The sequence below is a fragment of the Loxodonta africana genome, chromosome 11, assembly GCF_030014295.1.
Source record: "Loxodonta africana isolate mLoxAfr1 chromosome 11, mLoxAfr1.hap2, whole genome shotgun sequence".
Lineage (NCBI taxonomy): Eukaryota > Metazoa > Chordata > Mammalia > Proboscidea > Elephantidae > Loxodonta > Loxodonta africana.
In genome coordinates, this window is record NC_087352.1 from 5199484 (window position 1) to 5222901 (window position 23418).

Sequence of the window (23418 nt, forward strand, 5' to 3'; positions counted from 1 at the left end):
CCCCACCTTCTCCGCAATTCATTCTTCTCCCAGCAGCCACAGCCATTTTCATACAAGGTAACTCATGTCCCATCGCTCCCTGCTTCTGTCCTCCAAGCTCCTCATGCTCTCAGGATCATGTCCAGTCCTCCGCCTGGCTTACCCTGCCCCAGATCGTCTGGTTCCTGCCCACCCACCCACCCCACCTGCGCAGCAGGCCCCTCACTTACCGCACCCAGCCACACGGCCTTGTGGTCTCACTGCCTGGAACCCTACCTCCTGAATGTCACACAGCCAGCTCCTCCTTCCCAGCTCGGCCTACATGTCACCCCTGTGAAAGGCTTTCCCACAGCCTACACATCACCCCTCTGAAAGGCTTTCCCACTCCCCAAACCTGGATGGCCCTGGGTACTTTCTACTCATCCCTCCGATTTTGTGGGCAGCATTGTTACTTTACCACCCATCTCCCTCGTTAGAGAAGTCGGCCACTCAGGCGGGGACCTTTCTTGTTCACTGCTGGGTTCCTGGCACCAAACAGGGCCTGGCACAGAGAAGGGGGTGTACGGCCGTGAGTGAAAGAGCAATCATCCATACGGAAACCCACTGCCTCACAAGAGGGCCCAAGAGGCAACAGGCAGAATGGCAGAAAAGGTAACATCTATGCGGGGTGTAGGGTGACAGAACCTTGGGAACTTGTTCCTCTTGGGGGAGGAGCTCACAGAATGGTGAGCTAGCGCCATGTCTCGGGGGCCCGCAGCAAGCCCTGACCGCATGTGCAGGGGGTGGACCTTCAGACAGCACCCAACCCTCGCCAGCCCCCCTCCCCAGTGTGCTTTGTGTGAAACACATTCTGCAACTCACCCTTAAGAAGGGGAGGGAAACAGTTTGAAAGTCACAAAAATATATTAAAACAGCTGTCTTCTCTCTCAGCACTGGCCTCCCTTCCCAGGGCCCCTGCCCGTCACCCACCACAGACTTTCAGAGAAAAAGATGCCCAGTGCAGGGAAACTGAGGTGCCCTGGGTATGGCTCAGGGTTGGGGAGGCCCCTCCAGCCCGGTAGCGGAGGGCGGCTAACAGTCTCTACAGGCTCGACGCCACCGACGACGAGGGGGCCGCTGGGAGGCCGGAGGTTCAGGCGGGCCGGGCAGGATGCGGCGGACAGTCGGGCCTTGCCACAGGGACAGAAAACAGAAAAGAAATGAACAGAGTGAAGACAAGGAGAGACTGAAGGCATTAAAGCAGCAGAGGAAGGTGCAGAGGAGTGGGGGGAGAGAGACGTCAGGGCAGGGGGTCCAGGAGACCCTCTAGGTGATGCCCCCAGGGCGGCAGAGAACAGAGTGGCTGGGGTTTGAGGCAGCAGATGCTGCTGAGGGGGGCAGAGGGGTTTAGAGGGACGTGGCCCTTGGGGAAGGTAGAGAAGTGGGTCTTGCCAAGGCCACAGCTAGAGAGGAGAGAATAGAGGGGACCGAGAGAAGGGGAAGTCCCAGAGTGGGCAAGGCCAGGCCACGATGACCGTCCCAGACTAAAGAAAACTTCTGGGGTGAATTCCCAGGACACTGGGGCCCCGCCTGGATGCCTGAGGGAGATAAGCAGTGTCATCCGGAAGCTGGCAGGGACGGGTGAGCAAGCCTTCGCGGAAGACTGCGGAGCCAGGAGCTGTAGAGGGGCCGGGGCCAGCAGCTGGGGGTGCTGCCGCCATGCCCCGCCCCACACAGGGGCTAGAAGGTCCTGCGGCCCAGTCTTTTGAACACGCTCACGGTGCCTGCATGGTCCATCTGGGCACCAAGGCTCTCGCTGGAGCTGCTCCCCCGGGGCCCCACCAGAGTCCTCTTAATGGTCACCTTGACCTCAGCCGAGGACTTACTCTTGGTGCTTGTGACCTGGCTGTCCTGCGCCTCGGGCACAAGGGCGGCCTTGCCCAGTCTCTGGATGATGCTGACTTTGGACAGGGACTCGGGCTTCTTCTCCACCCCAGGGCGTGGGGGAAGCGCCAGGCGCCGCAGCGTTGGGGCGGCAGTTGTAGCCGCTGAGCTGGTGGCCTTGGCTTTGACAGTCAGTGCTGGCTGGGGGCTTGCCTTGGTTGCACCCCGGCCCAGCTTCTTCAGGACGCCAGCATATTGCAGGACAGAGCTGCTGCTGTCATTGTCACTGTCCCAAGCCAGATCCTCGTCCAGCTCTGGGGTGGCCCCCAGGCGGCTGAAGACTCCTGTGGGCTGTGGGGTCAGGGACAGGACAGGTTAGTCACTCAACACACACTCCCAGAGAGCTGCCTCTTCTGTGCTTGGCCTCATGGCTGGGGACACAGCAGTGACTGTGACAGGTGCAGTCCGGGCCTCCCAGAACTCACAGTTGGGAGAAATACCCATCGGTGACACCCCACAAAGTGGTCAGAGCTGTGATAGGGGAGGAAGTGCCTGACCTGGCCTGGAAGTTCAGAGAAGGCTCGCTGGAGGAGGGAACATCTGAAATGAGATTGTGAGATCGGAACACTGAACGAAAGAGAGTTTAATAAAGAGAGGAAGGAGAAAGACTGTGCCAAGCAGAGCGAAGATAGTTTGCAAAGGTCTAAGGTGAACATGAGTGAAAAGGTTAATTTGGACATTCATCAACAAACATTTTCTGAGTGCCAATTCTGTCACTGGCCCTGTGCTGGGGACAGTGATGAACAAGCCAGCCCCAGACCCTGCCCTTGCTGGGCTCCCAGTCCAGCAGAGAAAATAGACCCGCCACTAGAAATGACAGAAATAATTCTATAATGACAACAGCAGTGCATTCTATGAAGGAAAATGGAGTCCTGGAGAACAGGAGACAGGGAAACTTCATCTCCTCTCGGAGTTCAGGGAAGCTTTCTCCGAGGCACCAGCTTTTAAGCTACCCCCTGAAGGATGAATTAGCAGAGAAAAGGCAGGAAGGGTAATTATATTTACTGGGCACTCACACTGTGCCAAGCTCTTTACGTGGCTGGATCTTCATGCCACAGGATCCTGGGTGTTATTATCAGGGTAAGATTCTAGGAGGTGAGAAGAAGCTAGAGTGGTTGAACGCTGGTAAACAAGGGCTTCAGGGGAGGAAACTCGGCTGGAGCAATGATGAATCAAAGACGACATTTAAAGATGCTCACTACACACAGACAGCCCAGCCCTCTGTGCGCTTTCCATCGCCTCGTCCTCACATGTGCCCTACAAGGTGGGTACTGCACCGTGAGGAAACTGAGGCACAAAGAGCCTGGGCAGCTGGCTCCAGGGTGTATGTCCTGACACACCTGGGGACTGTGGGACCGTCAGGCCAGGGCGAGAAGGTGGACTTGAACCTGAGCACAGCAGAGAGCCACAGGAAGCTTCGAGGGAGGGTGGTGAGCCCTGTGGGCAGCGCGCATTGTGCAGGGGGAGCATGGCTGTACAGGGCGAGCGCGGCTGTGCAGGGCAAGCGTGGCTGTGCAGGGTGAGCACGGCTGTGCAGGGCTCAGTTAGGCAGCTCGCGCTGTACCCAGGCAAGAGGAAAGCGAGGCTTTAGGCAGGGGGCAGCCAAGGAGGTAGAGATAAACAGTCATCAGACATGGGGACTGACTGGAATGGGGACGGCGGGGCGTCCCTGAGATGGGGCCCAGGAGAGGAACAGGTTTGGGGGAAGATGCCGAGGTCAGTTTGGGACAGAGTGGGTGTGAGGGACCCAGGGACATCCAGGGGCAGACATCTAGGAATCTGGAAACTGGGTGAAAGAGGGGGGCAGGTGACAGATGTAGAGTGGCTTGTACAAAGATGGGACTGAAGCTGAGGCAGCCCTGGAGGTGTGAGCAGTGAGAGGCGGCTGCATGGGTTCGGAGAATGATGAAAATCTGGGACGGCAAGAACTTCAGGGCCTGTTATGGATTGAATTGTGTCCCCCAAAAATATGTGACAACTTGGCTAGGCCACGATTCCCAGGATTGTGTAGTTGTCCATCATTTTGTCATCTGATGTGACTTTCCTACGTGTTGTAAATCCTAACCTCTCTGATGTTAAGGAGGCAGGATTAGAGCCAGTTCTGTTAATGAGGCAGAACTACTGACCAAAAGGTCAGCAGTTCGAATCCACTGGGCACTCCTTGGAGAAACTCTGTGAGGCAGTTCTACTCTGTCCTATAGGGTTGCTATGAGTCGGAATCAACTCACTGGCAACAGGTTTGGGGTTTTTTTGGTTTAAGCCGATCTCTTTTGAGATATAAAAGAGAGGAGCGAGTAGAGACATAGGGGACCTCATGCCACTAAGAATGAAGACCCAGGAGGGGAGCACGTCCTTTGGATTCCAGGTCCCTGTACTGAGAAGCTCCTAGACCAGGGGAAGAGTGATGACAAGGACCTTCCCCCAGAGCCAACACAGGCAGAAAGCCTCCTCCTGGGGCTGGCACCTTAAATTTGGACTTCTAGCCTCCTAGACCGTGAGAGAATAAACTTGTGGTACTTTTGCTGGAGCAGCACTAGATGACTAAGACAGAGCCCCAAGTTACTTCCCCATTTCCAACTCACCTTACTCCCTGTTGTCGTGTCTGCCTTGGTCTCAGCACCAAGGCGGTCAAACACGGACGTCCTGTGGAGACCTGGGAGGGAAGTGGGCAGTCAGCCAGCACCGGCTGGTGGCCAAGGGGCCAGGTCTGGGCTGAGCACTGCGTGGAGACACCAAGGGAGCAGATGGCACGGCCAGCCCCAGACCCCTGTCAGCCCTGAATAAGCAGGGACACACCGTGCCGAGGTAGGTTTTGTATCTCTACTCTGGGCTGACACTGACCTCGACCACATGCATCTAACTAATGTCACATCTGAGAAGTATCACCTAAAACTGACAGCTAGACTCCTATAGACAGCACAAGTCAGCAGGTGTGTGCGCAGGGGACTTCTTAACTCATACTTGCTCCTTTCACTCTTTTTTGGGTCACAGACCTGTGAGGATCCGATGGATGGTCTGAGTCCTCTCCCCAGATAACAAATAGAATAGCCATTAGTAGGACAATGTTTAATAAAAAAAAAAAAAAAAATCAGGGTATATAAATATTATGGAAATACAAAGCCGCCATTAAAAAACAACGAATTAAGGAATTGTACATGTGCAAAATGCTGAACTGGCAAATGCTGGGTGTTCATATGTATGTAAACACACAACATTTGCCAATTCCACATTCTTTACATATCTAATTCAGTCCGAGTCGACTTGACGGCAATGGGTTTTCAGTGTGTTATCTATATTTTTGGAGCCCTGGTAGCAAAGTGATTAAGAACTATGGCTGCTAACCAAAAGGTCGGCAGTTCAAATCCACCAGCCACTCCTCAGAAACCCGATGGGGCCGTTCTACCCTGTCCTACAGGGTCACTGTTAGTCAGAATCGACTCGATGGCAACGGAATGGATCTACATGTTTGGAACAATAAAAAAAAATGAATGAAGTAGATTTACATGCGCAACATGAAAAGACGTTAAGATGTATTGGATAAATAAAAAACATCACACAACAATACCATACCCATAAAAAATCCCACTGCCATTGAGTCAATTCTGACTCATAGCAACCCTATAGGACAGAGTAGAACTGCCCCATAGAGTTTCCAAGGAGCACGTGGTGGATTCAAACTGCTGACCTTTTGGTTAGCAGATGTAGCTCTTAACCACTACACCACCACGGTTTCCAACAATACTACAGGAAGATGTTATTTGTGTTTGAAAAGAAACACCTGAACACGTGTATACATAGGTATTGGTGTGTACCAGTCACAGATGCTGATCTTCGAGGGTTAACAGCAGGCGTGGGATAGGGGAGTGAGGGGAAAGTCTGTACCGTGTATGTTTCTGTATCACCTGACTGTTTTCCCATGGGAACATACACGATATTCTAAAACAATCCTGTTGCTAGGAAGGCCATCCACGTAGCCCCAGTCATAAACCCCAGCTTTGGTCTGGTCTCAACCAGACCCCACCGGCTCGTAACGACAGTTTCCACTTCCTGGGCAGGCTGGGGTCACTTGCTTTGCAGGCAGAACCTCACTGAATTCCTGTCCCTGCCCCTCGGGGAACAGGTGCCAACTGAGCAACCGAGGAGCCCAGGTACACTAACTGCAGGATGAGGGGGCAAAGGTGTCATCTCCCCCTCCCCTATAGCCACCATTGCTGCCCCCTCAGCCCAAGGTCCCCCGGATCCCCCATTACAGCCAACGCCTGTCAGGTTGTGAGCGACCCTGTGTGATGCAGCAGGCAGGAAACGCAGTCTCCACCCCAAAGCGTGCCCCTGGTGAGCTGGTACCTTTGGCTGCCTGCTGCTGCTCCAGGATCTTGCGGGTCCGGGGGGTGGTGCCTTTGGGCATGTTGATGATGTATTTCCCCTCCATCTCCGCAGTGACCCGGCGCCGCTTGGCGGGAACAGTCAGGCTCTCCTCCTCCCGGCGGGCCAGGGCTGCTGAGGAGCGGGTAAGACAGAGGGGGTCAGCACCCCCCAGGATGGAATGTTCTCCCGGGTTGGGGCTGGACACCAGGCAAAGCTGTGCAAGGCTGGAATCCCTTATCGCCCCAACCACCGCACCCCGAGTCTGAACCACCCAGAAGCTCAGCAGTCTGGGGAAGAAGAGGTCATGGAAGGTGCTCAGAATCCCCAAGCTGCGGCCGCTCCCAGGCTCCCTGGGGTTCTGTCCTTGCCTGGCGTGGCCTCACCCCAACCCAGCCAGAGTGCCCTCAGACTGGAAACCTGTAGGTGGTGGAGAGGCTCTAGAGCTCCCTCTAGCAGTGGTTTCATGTATGTGTTCACTTCGTCAAAATTAAGCTGTGTGCTTACGATTTGTGCATCGTGCATAAGTAAAATTTTACCTCAATTGAAAAAAAAAAAAGGAATCCCTTCCAATGTGTCATGGGGTAAGAGAGCCAGTCCCTCCCGGGCTCATCATCTTTTTAATGCTTTACACATTAATCTTAACCTTCTTGCTCATGACACAAAATTCAAAAGGCTGGAAGGCATGAGGCACTCACTTCCAGACACATAAGCCAAAGGGGAGACTGCCTGATGCGGGTAGCGGGGCAAGGCACGGGGCATCAGAAAAATGTAGCTGTCTCTTGGGCCTCAGCTTCGAGTGTGCATTGTGAACACAAGATCGTTGTTGAGGGGATGGGTCCAACAATGGCACAGGTGCATGGAGGGGCTGCGGAGCCCAAAGGCTGAGTTCCACCCCCAGCTCTGAAGCTGAGACCACAGAAAGCAGTGAGGAGGAAGAATGCTCCCAGCAAGGAGCAGCAGAGCAAAGGCCCCATGGAGGAAGGAGCCTCAACGGGAGCTGAGCCAGTGGGCAAGGCAGGGAGATATGAGAAAGGAATCCATGTCATGAAGGGTGCTGTAAGGCCCTGCAGGGGAGTTTGGGCTTTATTATTGCAGCAATCGGAAGCCCTGGTGAAGTATATACAAGGATGGGATATTGCAGTGGAATGGATTTCTCTTTATATATAGCCTTCCTGGCCCTGGGTTTGTAGTTCTGCCAAGATGATTTGCCAGGTCACAATCCCCCAAAGGGATTGGACAGTTTACTAAGCAAATAAGGTGCACAGAGCCTTTATGGGGATTGGTCGATTACTAAGCAAATTAGGTGACTATGTCCTACCGAGGGGGTTGGTCAGTGCGTGGTCTTGGTAGGAGGAGTAGGCTTACCAAAGAGTCAGTCCCACAGAGGTTGAGGGGGACCTCACTATCATTAAGAAAAAAAGCCTGGAGCGCAGCACATTCTTTGGACCCAGGGTCCTTACACTGAGAACCTCCTAGACCCAGGAGACAGAAAAAGCTCTAACACTGTAGATACCACAAGTTGGTGCTGTAGTGCAAGCAGCAGGAACTAGGAGACTGGCACGAGACATCTGCAGTGGGCTTGTTGGCCCACAGAGCAAGATGGCTGAGCACCTTTGGGCAGGGGGCTTTCTGGTAGAGTGGGGTGCCTCCAGGCACTTGTCAGAAGAGCTGAGGAGCTATAACACTTGCCCAAGCAGGACAGAGGCCAAGAGGAGGCTAGCATGGCCAAGAGAAGGTCCTGCTAGCCTGGCCAAGAAGCACAGCCTGCCTTCAGGCACAGCTGAGAAGGAGCTGAGAGCTGTTTTGGTTGGAAGCTGTCCTGATTGACAACTGTATGCTGCTCCTGAGTTGTTCCTGTTATTTCCAACTTTGGGACTGATTCTGATCCTCAGTTGTAGTCTGTTACTTCCCTAATAAACCATATTACTATGAGTATGGTCTGTGAGTTCTGTGTGGCCATTGCAACAAATTATTGAACTGAGCAGAGAGGAAGAGAACACCGTGGGAGGGACAGCTGGTGTCAAAAATGGTGAAAAAGTTGAAGAGTGGAGGTATGTCTGACTTCTACCTCAATAGGAGGTGGTAGCTTCTTCACCTTTTACCCCAGGCATCAAGCACAGGGCCGGGCACCATTGCAGGGCTCAATAAACATCTGTTTAAAAAAATTGAGCCACTGAGCACACATGAGTTTAAGTATACGTCTTGAGGGCTTCCAACCAACCTCTTGGGCAGGGTATTCCCACTCCCCAGTTTACAGATGAGGAGAGGCCCAGAGAGGGGCAGAGACTTGACTAAGTCCACAGAATAAACAAAAACAAAAACTCATTGCCATCAAGTCAATTCCGACTCATAGCAACCCTATAGGACAGGTAGACACTGCCCTAAAGGGTTTCTAAGGAGTGGCCGGTGGATTCGAACTAGCGACCTTTTGGTTAGCAGCCGAATGTTTAACCACTGCGCCACCAGGGCTCCAGAGATGACTGAAATCCAAACACCGTCCACCCTGGACTTCAAAGCACCTTGTAACGTGGGTATGAACCCCAGGTATCTTGTACCAACCACATCACCTTCAGCCTCTCCCGCCACCCTCAAGCCTCCATACCAGCGGCTTTGGCGCTCTTTGTTGCCATCTTGTTGGACACTGTGATGGAGATCTTGGAGGTGCTGGTGTCTGGCCGCCTGGGGGGAGTGCCGGGTGGGGAGTCGCGATTCAGGCTGTTGGCGATCATTCGAGAGGCGGCTGCAGGGAGGAAAGGGGAGTCCAGTCGGGCAGGGCTCCAGGATGGAGGCCAGGATCCAGCAGTCTCAGTGCCAAAATGGAGAAGACAGCCCTTAGGCAGAGTGGGGGAGGGGCAGCTGGTGTCACCCTGTGGTGTCACCCTTGGGGTGGGTGCATTTCATCTTTCAGCAACTAGCCCACCCCTCTCCGCCTGGGGAGCCTTTCCCTGAGGTGCTTCATCAGATTGGTTCTTATCACACCTCCCCAGCCACTGAGTATATACTGAGGACCTGCCTTGCTGAGCAATTCCTGGGCCTGACTCCTCTGACCTCACCCCTGCCCTCACCCTCTGCTTCAGCCACCTACTCTCCTGAATCTTGCTCCCCACTGAGCATGTGCCCCTTGGGGACCTGCTGCTGCTCCCTCTGTCTGGAACGCACTTCCCTGAGAGACCAACGGGCTTGCTCTGTCTCTTCACTCCCATCTGCTCTCAGATGGCACTTCCTTGCACAAAGCTTCCCTGACCACCCTGTCAATCTTACCGCCCTCACCCTGTACTACTTCTTCACAGCCCTTAGGGCCGCTGGACATTGCTACTTTTCCTTATTAGTGATGGCCTCCGCCACAAGACTGTAAGCTCCGTGAGGAGACATCTGTTTACTGCTGTATCCCAGTGCCTAAAACGGCTTCTGGCGCTTAGTAAGTCATCAGTAAACAACAATAAACTGAAAATATGGTCAGTATCACTGAAATCTCCCAAAATCCCTATTAGACAGGGTCCACTGGAAACCCACTTTATAGAACTGGGACTCGGGGAGGCGTCAGTCAATCTGGCCAAGGAGCAGCGTGGGTCTGGCTTCAGCTGGAAAGGGGCAAGAACAGGGGATGGTATGAAAAGGACAAGGTATCTCATTTCATTTGAGTTGGGTTGAAAAAAATGGCAAAACTAACCTATGCTGTTAGCAATCGGGAGTGTGGGTGCCCTTGAGAGGGGGTAGTGACTGGGAGGAGTACAGGGGGGCTTCTGGGGGCTGGTGATGTTTCAGGATTTGGATGCTGGTTTCATGGGTGCTCCGTTTGTGAGAAGTCACTCAGCTGTACTGCTAGGACCAGAGCTGTTTTCTGTATGTATGTTGTGGACGATGGTGGCAGAAATGAACCCCAATCTGCTCAGCCTACCTGCATTCACACCTTTGGGCAGGCCCCACCCACACTGTCTCTGGGCCAATGGGACAACAGCAACCGTTTCGCAAGCAGAGGCTTAGAAAGTGTTTTGCACTTTGGGGCCTGCCCTCTTGGACTGCTTTTGAGAACCCTGAAACCACCACTGTGTGAATGAGCCCTGGCAAGCCTGTTGGAGCATGGGAGACAAGTGGCCAGGTCACCCCACTGCCCCAGATGACATTGCGTCAACCCCAGACGTGTGACTGAGGCCATCCCAGAACGCCCAGCCCCAGCTGAGCCGCCAGCTGACCACTGAGGTCAGCTGAGCTGGCCCAGATCAAAACTGAACAGCCACCCGCAAAACCATTAGAAATAAACGTCTGTGCTTTAAGCCATGGTTTTGGTGTGGCTTGTTAAGCAGCGGAGGCCCCTGGGAGGTGCAAAGTTAAGGCACTCGGCTCCTAACCAAAAGGCTGGTGGTTCGCGGTCACCCAGAGGTGTCGAGAAGAAATGCCCAGCAATCTAATTCCAAAATATCAGCCATCGAAAACCCTCTGGAGCTCAGTTCTACTCCGCCACGCGTGGGCCCGCCATGAGTCAGAAGCGACTCGACAGCAACTGTCAGGCTGCAAAGGTTAGCTGATATGTATGTTAAGTTTCGAAAGTTTATTAAAAAAAAATAAGGTATCATCTAAACCAGCTGCCATCAAGCCGATCTCAGAGCGGGCCCATGTGCATCAGAATACAACTGTGCTCCACAGGGTTTTCAATGGCTGATTATTTTGGGGGAGGGGGAGGTAGATCACGAGGCCTTTCTTCTGAGACACCATTTGTGCCACCCAGGGACTCCATGAGGTATCACACTATTAATAAAAACAAAATTATAAATATACATACAGGTAGTCCCCAACTTCAGATATATACAATGAACCCTGCTTAGACTGCCCATTTTTTATTTTTTTGCTACACCTTATTGTTAGCAATATGTACTATATACAACGTTGCAGTGTGCAACTTGCTGATGTCATTGCTCTCAGATGTTCACTTGCAGCCCTGCAGCGGGCTATGGCCTGGTGTACAGTGAAGTTGGTGTCGGGAGTCCTAAGGGACAGAAAGTTGGGCCGTGCTCAACATCAACAACAAATGGCAATTGAACTGCCCGCATGCCCAGTAGCCGTTACGATTCCAGCTTCACTGTGACAACACTGACACCAGCGTCATTGTAGACCAGGCATATAAAAAAAAAAAAAATATAGCATGATCTTATTCAGCGTCTGAACCATAAGAAGCATCAGCTGTTGATCAAGTTTTCAAGTTTCTGTAACCGTAACACCTGCACGGCTTACACCCCCAGCTACACGTCTAGCAAACGAAGTCACATCACTGAAAGTTGTGAGCCAAAAAAGAAGGCGAGGAAGGCTCTAGACACGGATATAAAGATGAAGATCATTAAGGCCTGTGATAACGGAAGGAAAGTCAGTGAAATAGCACGTGAGGAAGGACTGTCTCATTTGACTACTTCAACAAGGATAAGAATTAAGTATAAGAATAGGATTTTGGAAGCAGTTAAAGGAGCGACTGCTGTAAAATCGACAAAGAAGAGGCATGGGCCAATCCATAAAAGGTATTTGACTTACGTCAGAACTGACTTACAACTCGGAAGGAAAATCACCGTTAGGTTGGGCACTACTACCTGTATAGCCACTCACTACCCAGGTTATGATTTCCCTAAAAGAGGGCCTCGGAGGGCTTTGCTTCCACCTCTGCAAACTACGGGAGGGCAGGGACCACCACGAGTGTCCCTTCGCCAGCACGGTGGAACAATGAGTGGAAGAATGGGAAAGCAGGCCTGGTGGAAGAGACTCACCGCTGGAGGGGCCACGGCGAATCTCCACTGGGAGGGGGCTGGGGCTGCAGGGCACCGATTCAGTGGCAGCTTTGCACATGTCCTGTGAAAAATATGCACCTGGGTTACCATGAGGGAAGGGCATGACGCAGGGGAACTGGGAACCTAGAGATCTGAGCAATGTGGGGCGGGGGCAGGGAGAGGATGTCAGAGCCTGAGCTGCTGGAGAAAAGATTTCAAAGCATTTCGCTCCTAGCTGTAAGAAAGCATCAGACAAACCCAAACCGAGGGACAGCCTATAAAATACCTGGCCAGTATTCTTCTAAGCTGACAAAGTCATAAAAAAAACAGCTGTCAGAGATCAAAAAGAGACTAAGGAGACACAACAAATAAATGCAATATGGGATCTGGGATTGGACCCTGAGACACAAAAAGGTCATTCGTGGAAAAAAACTGATGAAATCCAAACAAAGTCTGCAGTCTAGTTTAAGAGTATTGTATGAATATCAATTTCTTAGTCTGGACAAACGTACCACAGTTGCATAAGATGCTAACTTTAGGGGAAGCTGCGTGAAGAGGCTATGGAAACTCTCTGTACTATTTTTGTGGCTTTTCTATAAATCTAAAATGATTCCAAACTATCAAAGTTTAAAGAAAACATTTTGCTCGGTGACCTTCTCCGTGACAACTGAGATATTGTCCCTGGCATGAGAAGGTCCTCACCATGGGGTCCTGTCCTGGAGAGGAAGGAGGCCCATTCCTGGGATGGAGGGAGATACTAACAATGATAAGAATAACCACAAAAAAAAAACCCATTGCCATTGAGTAGATTCCAATTCATAGTGGCCCTACAGGACACAGCAGAACTGCCCCCTACGGTTTCCAAGGAGCAGCTGGCGGATTCCAACTGCTGACCTTTTGGTTAGCAATGGCACTCTTAACCACTGTGCCACCAGGGCTCCAAGAATAGCCACAGCAGCTGCTATCTGGATAGTGCAGTGCTTAAGAGTTCAGCTCTTGAGTAAGCTTCCTTCTTGGTCAGAGGGCAGGGATTAAATGAGTGCCCTGGTGGTGCAGTGGTTAAGAGCTCATCTGCTAGCCAAAAGGTCGGCAGTTGGAATCCACCAGCTGCTCCTGGGAAACCCTACGGGGGAGTTCTACTCTGTCCTATGGCGTTGCTACGAGCTGGAATCAACTCGACAGCAATGGGTTTGGTTTGGTTTTTTAAAGTGTAAAAGGTGGAGATGGTGCCGGACAGGCGGCAGTAAGCACTTGCTTGGTAAGTGTCAGCCATTACCATTTCACAAGCACGTCGTCCCAGCCTGGCAGGTGCAGCGAGTGGCCACAGCCACCCTGTGCGGCAGCCTGTGTGGAAAGCTCGCTTCAAGACACTCAGCAAAGGGAAACCACTGGTCTGAGGTCTGTAAGTAAGGAGCCGGGACTGGAAGGGCCATGTCGTTGGCCAAGTCACCATCTGGTTCACACGTACAGAGCTCCCGGCCTGAGCGCAGAGAAGGGTCCTAGTGATGACACTTACAGGGAGGAAGATGAGAACTAGCAATAATTACAGACTGCCTTTACTGAGGCCCTACTGAGGGCAGTTAATACTGTGCTAGGACTTTATATACCTTACTCCTATTTAATACTCAAAACCACCACGTTTAACAGATGGAGAATGTTAGGCTCAGAGAGGTTAGGCACCTTGCCCAGTGTCACACAGCAAATGGCAGAAGCAGCCGGAGAACCCAGGTCAGTCTGCCTTTACTGCTAGGACTCCTGCCAGCTCTGTCGCTATCACCCACGAACATCCTGAAGCCCCAGGCGGCAGCACCCACCTGGCGGTGCACCACCTTGGCGTGCTTGAGGATGGCGATGATGTCTCCCACCACAGTCACGCCCAGCTCATTCATGATTTCCTTATTGAGATCCAACAGCATGCTCTTCTGGATCCTGCAGGGGAGGCAGCAGTGAGCCCCCAGCGGGCCAGGACGGGCCTGGTCAGCCAGCTCCCCGCCTCCCCACTGGCACCCTTGTCCCCAGGTTCAGCCCTGTCCCCTCCGCCACCTCACCTATTATCCACAAACATCACGGCGTAATTGACAGCAGGCCCCGGAGGAATGCCGGCTTCCTTAAAGAACTGGATCCACTCAGATGTGGCTGGGGGATTGGACAGAGCTCATTACTCACATTATTCTGTTTGGCTTAGCTTAGCTGCAGCTAAGCCACGATGGCAGTAATTCCCACAAATTAAATGCTTGTGTCATGCCAAGCTCTGTTTAGTGCTTCACACGGCAGGGGAGAACCAAGGCTTCCTTACAACCTACGAGTTAAGCAGTATCGAGACACGTCCCCTCTCCATTTTGCCAGCGAGGACACTGAGGCAGGAGAGGTGGGACAACCCACCCCAGGACATGCCCCTAACAAGAGGCAAAGCTCCCAGGCCAGCACGCTGAACTCCCACCCTTCTCCCTCCCTGTCCACCCTGCCTGGCCGCAGCCCTGACCTGCAGCGACTGTCACGTTTGCCCAGGCAAAGGCTGATTTGAGGGGGCTGGGCCTCTGGGTCCTCTCCCACGGTCCCCACCAGCCTGCCCAGGCCCAGAGAACGACGAGATCCACAGGTGGGTGGAAAAAGGGGTCCCAGAGCTGGCCCACAAGCCTCAGCAACCCCCTTCCTTGCCAGAGGAGAGTGTTGCCCCAGAGAGCAGCCTCAGCAAAGGCTTTGGAGTTTGGGTTCGAATCCTGGGTCTGCTATTTCATTGGCTGAGTGACTTTGGGCCAGTTGTTAACTGCTCTCTGTACCTTGGTTTCCTCATCTGTAAATCAGGGATAACATATGCCAGGTCCTGTTCTAGGCACTGGGGATACCACAGGCTACAAAACAAAGTCCCTGTCCTCACAAAGCTGACATTCTAGTGGTAACAGCACCAACATCCTCGGGTCACTGAGCAGATTTCAGTGAGAGAACCCACAGTAAAGGCTTTCAGTGGTGTCTAGCCCAAGGGCTATCCACAACCCCGGCCAGCTACTGTCATTAGCGTTATCGTTGTTACTATTACTACTACTGCTGCTATCACTACACATGGAGCCAAGGCCGGGATCGGGCAGGGCCCTCCCATGAAGCTTCATTGTTTCCAAACCTTTTTTTGGCCTCTCGGGTGGGACCCTCGAGCGGACCCTCTGTGGCAGGCTGGGCTTTACGTGAGCTCACTGATTTCAGATAGAACATCTTTTTTTTCGCGTTTTAACATCTCTGAAATTGGGATTGACCTCACAAGCAATGGTCTGCACAGTTAAATTGCACAACTTTTTTTTTCTCCTTTCATATAGCACATGATTTAACAGTACATATAACAAGCCATGATATTTTTGATTAGATAAAATTTGGTTTCATTACACCCATTTTGCTAGTGAGACAAGTGAGGCTTAGAGTGAGGAAACAGACTCACTCTGGGTCAGACACGGGTTGGGTGGCAGTGCAGGGCACAGGTGAAGGTCACCGATGCCTAGTCCCGGGCTCCTGCCTGAGGGCTACACTTCTCCCAAAAGACCCCTGCCCACCGGTGGCAGGCCTGACTCCCAGGGCATTGGCCCACCCAGGCCTTCAGGGACTGTGGCAGGTGAGGCACTCACACCCTCAAGACTTCCTCCACCAGCCCCAGAAGAAACAGTTGCCTTGATCTAGCTTGCACAGGCACTATCCCTGGGGCCCCGGGTTTCACTTGCCGAAATGGGCACCTTTGTCTAAGCAACAAAAAGCACCACAGGCGGACTCCATTTATATGAATGTCCAGAATAGACAAATCTTAGGGACTAGAAAGCAGGGTCGTGGTTGTTGGGGTCTGGGGGAAGGCATGTGAGGGAGAAGAGGAATGGTTGCTAATGGGTATGGGGATTTTCGGGGGGAGGGTGATGAAAATGTTCTAAAATTGATTATAGTGATAGCTGCACAACTGTGAATATAATAGAAACAACTGAATATTGAATTATACACTTTAAATAGGAGAATTACATGGCAAATGAATTATATATCAAATAAGCTGTAATCAAGAGAATTAAAAAAAAAAAACACACAGAAATTGGGGGTGACTATTGGCTTGACGCAAAACCTACAATCTTCAGCACAAGATTATTAGAACCTAGTGTCCAAGGTGGTGCCCTGGTGGTGCAGTGGTTAAGAGCTCAGCTGCTAACTAAAACATCTGCAGTTTGAGTCCGCCAGCTGCTCCTTGGAAACTCTATGGGGCAGTTCTACTCTGCCCTACAGGGTCACTATGAGTCAGAATCGACTCAACGGCCACAGGTTTGGTTTTTTTTTTATTGTCCAAGGAACTGCGAAAGTCCCCACATTGGGACACACCACCGTTTTATGTACTGCTAAGAAAGAAAAAATGCTGCCAATTAAATAGGGCATCAGCTGTAGGACACGGCCCATTTCAGAGCTATTAAATGTGCTATGTTGTGTGTCTTGGGAGCGATGGGGTATGGCGCTGCCTGGCCTGCCGTATACACCAGGAGGCATGGCAGTGGGTCTGTGATGGACATACCCGGAAACAATGCACCTCCATCAGCAGTAGCACAGGTAAAGAGAAGGGGGTCACACCCACAGTGAAAACACTATACAGCAGTGAAAAAGCCAGGACTGTGGTGCTGCACACGGCAACGCAAACGGCTCTCACAGCCACCGTGTCGAGCAAAAGAAACCAGACACCAAAGGACATGCGGCCTGATCTCATTCCTAGGAGTTCAAAACCAGAGTCTTATTGAATAAGAATGCTTCCATTGGCGGCAGAGCTATAAAGAAAGGTAAAGAAAGACGATCACAAAACACAAGAGAGTGGTTTCTCCTATCTGGAGGAAGAATGGGGTTGTGCATGGGATGGGACACTCAGCGGAACTGGTGATATCCTATTTCTTGACCTGGACAGTTACAGGCAGGTGCTTTTTTTTAACCTTTGTGTGTTGTTTTTAGGTGCCATTGAGTCGATATCAACTCAGCCACCCCAAGTGTTACAGAGTAGAACTGCCCCATAAGGTTTCCTCGGCTGTAATCTTCATGGAAGCAGATCACAGGTCTTTCTCCCGTGGAGCTGCTGGGTAGGTTTGAACCACCAACCTTTTGGTTAGCAGCTGACAGCTTAACAGTTTGCGCCACCAGGATACATGCAAACAAGTGCACATCAATCGTTCAACTGTCATAAACCAAATACGCCCAGATAACCAGCACCCAAATCAAGAAACAAAAACATTCTTGACACCCCAGAAGCTCCTCTCGTATCCCCTTTTAGTCACTACCCTGCTGCAAGGGCAACCACCAGCTTCTAACAGCATAGACGGGTTTGGCCTGTTACTGAGCTTTACATAAATGAAATCATGAAGGATGTACTCAGATGTCTGCTTTTTATTCTTAAAACCACACAAATACATTTTGTGTACTTTCCTACCTGTAGAATAAATCTCAAAATTTTCCACAGCCACCAACTAACCTCCCTGCCTTGGCAATCCCCAAAGACAGCGCTTAAAGAGAACATGGTGATTTAAAAAAAAAAAAAAGCCCGTTGCTGTCGAGTTGATTCCGACTCATAGTGACCCAATAAGACAGCACAGAACTGCCCCATAGGGTTTCCGAGGAGCAGCTGGTGGATTCCAACTGCTGACCTTTTCATTAGCAGCTGAACACTTAACCACTGCGCCACTGGGGCTCCATAATAAATCTCAAAAATTTCAAAAGCTACCAATTAATCTGTCTGCCTTGGCTAAAAACACTAAGAGTAAAGGTTCATTGAAGACCGTGCCCCAGATTTTGCACATGATAACACATAATCCTCGTAACATCCCATGATGTAGGGAGTGTTACTACCTCCATTTTACAGGTGAGAAAACCGAGGCTCTGAGAGACCATGTGGAAGACCTGCTGGACATCATAAGGCGAGGTCCGTCAGGAGACCAGATACAGAGAGGGGGTGGGCTGGCCTTGAGCGGCCTGGCCCCACCCCCACGTTCCTCAGAGCACAGCTGTTCCTGCCAGTGACCTGGCCCTCCTCCCCCACCCGATCTCCCCCACCAAGGCCATACCTCAAAAAGGGCAGTGGGGAGAGGGGGCTCCGGAGAGGAGGCCACAACTCACCCATAGTCACAGAGACCATCGTCTCCCTGGCCCCGATGCTGCTCCTTGGAGCCTGAAAGAGAGAAGGAGGGGAGAGAGCCCATGAGTGGCCGCCGGCTCGGCTCTGAGAGCACGTCCCTTGCCCGCGGCCAGTCTGCCTGTCTGTCTGCCAGGGGCACATTCCCAGGCTGGGGGCTCACAGCCCAGGAATAGCCTGGAGCAGCTGGCAGGAAGTCAGCCTGGGGCAGAGCCGCCACCACTGCTATCGCATCTGCCCTGCGACAGGGCCCAGGGACAGCAAATGTCCACAGCTCCAATACCACACCCCCCAAAAGGTCTGGCCGCAATAGGAGAGGGACAGAAAAAAGGACAACCTGGCCCAAGACTTTGACCATAAACACCCCTTCATTCCTCCGTGTGAGAACTCTGTGCTGAGAACCGACGAGGTGTCAGGCACTGTTCTAGGAACTGGGCATACTGCGCTGAACAAAAACACAGAGACGGACAAGGTGAACAGAAACATCCAGCTGGAGACAGCGGGGCGGGCAGACAGAATGAACAGGATTAATAAGTGAGTGCTACAGAGTGTTAGGCGCCCTTTGGGTATCATGGAGAAAACTAAGCAGGATCAGGGCACTGAGGAGGGCCCGGGAAGCGAGGGTTGCGATTTTAAAGACGTGGTCAGAGAAGACCTCTCTGACGTGATCTTTAGAGGCTTCACGGAGGTCAAGCAGTGACACATGCACTTGACGGAGGAAGAGTGTCCCCAGGAGAAGGAAGAGCAAGTCCAATGCCCTGACCCGGGAGCATATCCAACAGGTTCGAGGAATAGCAAGGAGGCCGGCGCGGCTGCAGTGGAATGAGCAAGGGGAATGGGAGGAGACAAGGCCAGGGAGCAGGGCCAGCAGTCATGAGAGGCCTGGAGAAGAAATGGAAAACCAGCGTTCACGGAGATAAGATTAGCAGGTGCTTTCTCCTTGACATTAACGGTGGTGAAGAAAGGGAACTAAAGGAAGTAACTTTCTCACGTGATGAGTCAAAGTCATTTGACTCCAAGACCACTTACCCGCCCTGCCCTGGCCTGAGCTAGCTTTCCACTCAGCCTCCCTTCTCCTCCCTACCCCAGACCCTCTCCTCCACCACCTCCGTCCCTTCCCTTCACTCTGCTCCCCTCTATTTACCCTAGCCCCCAACCTGATCCTTTTCCCTCACCCCTCAGCCACCTGCTCGGCAGTGTGCAGGAGGCCCTCTGTCCCAGCACTGTCTCTTTACTGTTACACAATCTGCCCCACCCCGGCCCCATTTGGATGGTATAACAGAGCAGTTGAGAGTAAAGACTCCTGGGTTGTCTCATTAGGGGGAGAGTAACTGGGAGTGTGTAGCAAGGTGTATATGGGTTTTTGTGTGAGGGACTGACTTGATTTGTAAACTTTCACTTAAAGCACAGTAAAAAAAAAAAAAAGAGTAAAGACTCCTGGAGCTAGACTGCCAGGGTTCAAATCCGGTCCATCCACTTACTAGGTGTGTGACCTCAGCAAGTTATTTCACCAGTTGGGCCTCAGTGTCCTCATCTGTAAATTGGGATGTTACAAACATCACTTACCTTAGAGAACTGCTGTGTGTCAAGCACTTGGGACACTGACTGGTACATACTAAGTACTCTACAACTGTTGGCTACCATTATATTACAGCCTAGTCTCAGCCCCCTGCCTCCTCCTGACACCCAGGTGCTTTGCCTGCCTCCCACTATTTACACAAGATGTCACCTGTACTTAGAACACCTACCCCCTCCTGTCCTCCTGCCAGGTTCCCCTTCACCCTCCTTAGCTGCTGCCTGCTCTGTGACACTTTCCCTAAGTACCCCTCCATGTTTGAGACTCTCTCCTCAACCCCCTAGCAGAGTTCACTCCACCCTTCTCTGGCTTCTGCTCCATCTCTCATTGCTGAACATGACCAGAAACAGCACTCTGCCCTGTATTTGACTTCCTTGGGTCCATTTTCCCTTCTGGAATTTACTGCTGGACAAAGACAACATAACAGGCATCTTTCAAAGAGCGGGGCATGGGGAGGCCACAGTAAGTCACACAAAGCAACAACTTCTCACATACCAAGCACTAACTACGCGTCAGGGCCCGAGCCAAGCGTCACGCAGACACCTCACAACATCCTTGAGTGAGGGCTATCATTAGCCCCATTTTAACTGATGAAAAAACTGAGACTCAGTGAGGTAGTGTCACATGCCAAAGGCCACTAACAAGTGGCTTCACAGGGATTCAAAAACAAGCTCTCCCTGACAAGTTCTCCAATGCCCACGCAGTAGCTCCTGCTAAACATTTACTACACGACAGGTACCAAGTATATACACATCTCAGCAACGCCTCACACCCACCCTGGGAAAAAAGGAAAAGCAATTCCCACGTTACAGATAAGAGTGGCAAGTCCAAAGTCACACAGCAAGAGACTGCAGAGCCGGGCCCTGAGGCCACATCAGTGCACTGGTTGTGGTTAGTGCTAACTGAGGTACAACTACAAGCCAGGCACTGCGGTCTGTCTTTGCAAGGTCTCCGTTAATGCTTACCAGAATCCTGTAAATACTTGTATTCTCCCCCTAGCGCTGCAGAATTCCCAGCTGGGCTCGATTTCCTCTCTCTGCCATCTTAAAAACCCACGTCCAGTGCTGACTTTCTGAAAAATGAAAATTATAAAAATAACAGAAAAGTGACAGCTCCCCCAAATCAAGTAATGACCATGTGTACCAGATTCCCTGTCCCTTAGAAGGCTTGGAGCCAAATCCCAACTTCACCACTTCCCAGCTGTGACTCACTCCCCTGGGTGGCGGTGCAAAGGGCTTGCACTCATCTACTAACCTAAAGTTTGGCGGGTCAAATGAACCCAATGGCACCGTGGAAGAAAGGCTTGGAGATCTGCTTCTGTAAAAATTACAGCCAAGAAAACCCCATGGAGCTGCTCTACTGTGTAACATCTGGGGTCTCCATGAGCTGGAATTGACTCGACGGCAACAGGTATGGCTTTTGGCTTAACTGTGACTCTGGGCAAGCGGATTAACCTTTCTGGACTTCATGTCCCTCCACTGTAAAATAAGAATGACGTTGTTGTTGTTGTTAGCTGCCCTGAGTCACGAGTGCACAAACAAAGTGCCCTTAGAACAACGCTCGGCAGATGGTAAGTGCTATGTTAAGTGTGCATTAAATAAGTCTTCTGGGAGCTAGGAAAAGAGGAAACAGACTTGGTGAGACAGACACTAGTTTAGTGTGAGTTGTCTGCAAAGCGTGAGCTGGGAACTGAGTAAAAGATAACTGACATGGTCCATGTGATTTGACAACATGGAAATCACAGAGTACAAGTTATTCCCTTTTCAATTCTCTTTCAATTTCCAACAATTTCATGGACTGGACTGTTTCCATTGTATTTCAGTTTAAGTCTTCCTTCATTTCACGGCCAGCAACGCTAAGTTTTCCATCCAAGGTAGCAACGCCGATTTTCCTTCTCAAACTGATTGCCTGAAGGAACATGTGTCAATCGTTTTAAAGAAAACTCACAAAATACAGCAAAACTGGTCAAATGGTAAAGCCGGCAGAATTTCCATTTGCTGGACTGCCGGACTCCAGATTCCAAGTGCTTCCTACTGTTGTGTCTGAGTTTCCTCCCTCCCTCCCTCCCTCTACTTCCTTGGGATCCCCAGCTACACCGATGACTCTCAAAATCATTATTATAAAGGTCCCCATTGAGCTTCTACTGCGCCAGGCCCTGTGCTAAGGGCTTTACATGCACACTTCATCGGAATCCTCACAACGATTCAGCGATACTGGGACTATTATCTCTCATTGTACAGATGAAAAAACTGAGGCTCCGGGAGGTGAAGTCACAGGCCCATGGTTTCAAAAGCGCAAACATCCTCAATACTAACAATGATAGTAACGAAGTGAGCATTACGTGCCAGGCGCTGAGCTAGGGGCTCCGACATACACGAGCTGGACTCCTCACATCCACCCATGAGGATGAGTGCTACAGTCGGATTCTGACCCCCATTCTACAGGGAAAACTGATGTTCGGAGAAAGAGGTCGCTTGCCTGGAGCCACACAGAGGAGCCAGGACTGGGACTCCGCAGCGCCGGACACCCCCCATCCCCACCGCATCCGGCCCAGTCCCACCGCCCCCGGCCCGCGCCTCACCTGGCCCACGGGGCCCGCGCCCACTCGCGCAGCCCGCCCTCCCGCCCGGCGGCGCCAACTGTCACACCCTCCTCCCTCGGCCCTGACTGCCCGCCCCGGAAGCACCGCCCCGCCGCCGGAAGCCAGGCTGACTCGCCTACGGCCGCTCTAGCCCCTCAAGCTGCCACCAGCGAGAAGGCTGCAGCGGCCGTCACGTGATCACATCGCCCCGCCCCCACTAGCGAGGAGAGCGGCCAATGAGAAAACGAACTACCTGGCCCCCGCCGCCCCGCAGTCCAGCTGGTGTGCGGGAGGTCGGGCGGGGCTCGAGCCTGCAAGGTGCGTGCGGGGCTGGGCACGGGAGTGGGAGACGCGGAGCGCAGGTACTGTGCAATCTGCGGGTGCAGCGCTTTGGCCGCCCTCCTTGTGTTGTTCCCCTCTAAAGTGCATCCCTCCCCTTATGTTGCCATTCCTTCGCTATATCGCATTCCACTTAAATCGTCACCAGTCCCCTTCTGTCGCCGTGGCTCTCCTCATGTCACTGTCGCCTTAACTCGCTTTCGCTTCCCTTAAGTCCCCTCTGCCACCTTACGTCGCAATCGCCCCCCATTAAGTCTCATCGCCTTCTCCTGTCGCCCTCTTTAATTGCCGTTTCTCCTTTATGAAGTCTTCATTTGTCTTAAATCGTCATCGTACCCTCATGTCACCTTCGCACGCCTCCTGTCACCATCTCTCTCGTTAAATCACTGTCACCCTTCACTTAACTTATGCCATCCTCACCTCCTATGCCTCCCTCACTCCCATGTCACCATTGCTTCTGACAGTCTCCATCCATGGCTCATGTTAAAGAGCCACCCAGCTTCACAGTTGCTTTTCTCCCCTCCATGTCACTGTCATTTCCCCGAGTCACCGCTCACGTACTCGCCACCATACAGGGTACTAGGGCCCATTAACTGGGGTGCACTGGAATCCCGGCTCCACCACTGAACCTCTGTGTAACCTTGGCTACCTTATCACACCTGTCCAACCTCCGCTTTCTCATCTGTAAAATGCACACAAGGACTTCTACATCAGGCAGGAGTGTGAGGACTCCTGGAGTTTATTCGTGTGATATGCTCAGCTTGACGTGGCATTTTTGTATTTT

General features: G+C 52.0%; 1 protein-coding gene across 9 annotated transcripts; it reads right to left on the reverse strand.

Annotated features, from left to right (window-relative positions):
* Nucleotides 1–206: 206 nt before the first annotated feature.
* On the reverse strand, nucleotides 207–22354 carry C11H19orf47 (chromosome 11 C19orf47 homolog). Of its 9 annotated transcripts, none has more exons than XM_064293654.1 (12): nucleotides 22296–22341; nucleotides 20969–21192; nucleotides 20680–20786; nucleotides 18123–18174; nucleotides 14066–14153; nucleotides 13832–13946; nucleotides 13294–13497; nucleotides 12018–12099; nucleotides 8870–9007; nucleotides 6247–6399; nucleotides 4485–4555; nucleotides 207–2193 (listed from the first exon to the last, which is right to left on the reverse strand). In XM_064293654.1, exons 4-12 carry the CDS (start codon nucleotides 18139–18141, stop codon nucleotides 1699–1701), a joined length of 1365 nt encoding a protein of 454 aa, XP_064149724.1. In that variant the 5' UTR covers nucleotides 18142–18174; nucleotides 20680–20786; nucleotides 20969–21192; nucleotides 22296–22341; the 3' UTR covers nucleotides 207–1698. The 9 variants fall into 9 exon arrangements, with proteins under 9 accessions (XP_064149724.1, XP_064149727.1, XP_064149726.1 ...); XM_064293657.1 differs by lacking the exon at nucleotides 22296–22341 and having other exon boundaries at nucleotides 207–1148; nucleotides 1845–2193; nucleotides 20969–21778; XM_064293656.1 differs by lacking the exon at nucleotides 20969–21192 and having other exon boundaries at nucleotides 22296–22354.
* Between the last annotated feature and the right edge of the window lie 1064 nt (nucleotides 22355–23418).

Excerpts from the sequence above, each read along its gene's own strand:
- C11H19orf47 (XM_064293656.1), bottom strand. Across the intron at positions 13,947-14,065 it reads GTGATGTTTGTGGATAATAG|GATCCAGAAGAGCATGCTGT; the intron begins GTGAGGTGGCGG and ends CCTCCCCTGCAG. Across the intron at positions 12,100-13,293 it reads GACGACGTGCTTGTGAAATG|GACATGTGCAAAGCTGCCAC; the intron begins GTAATGGCTGAC and ends TATTTTTCACAG.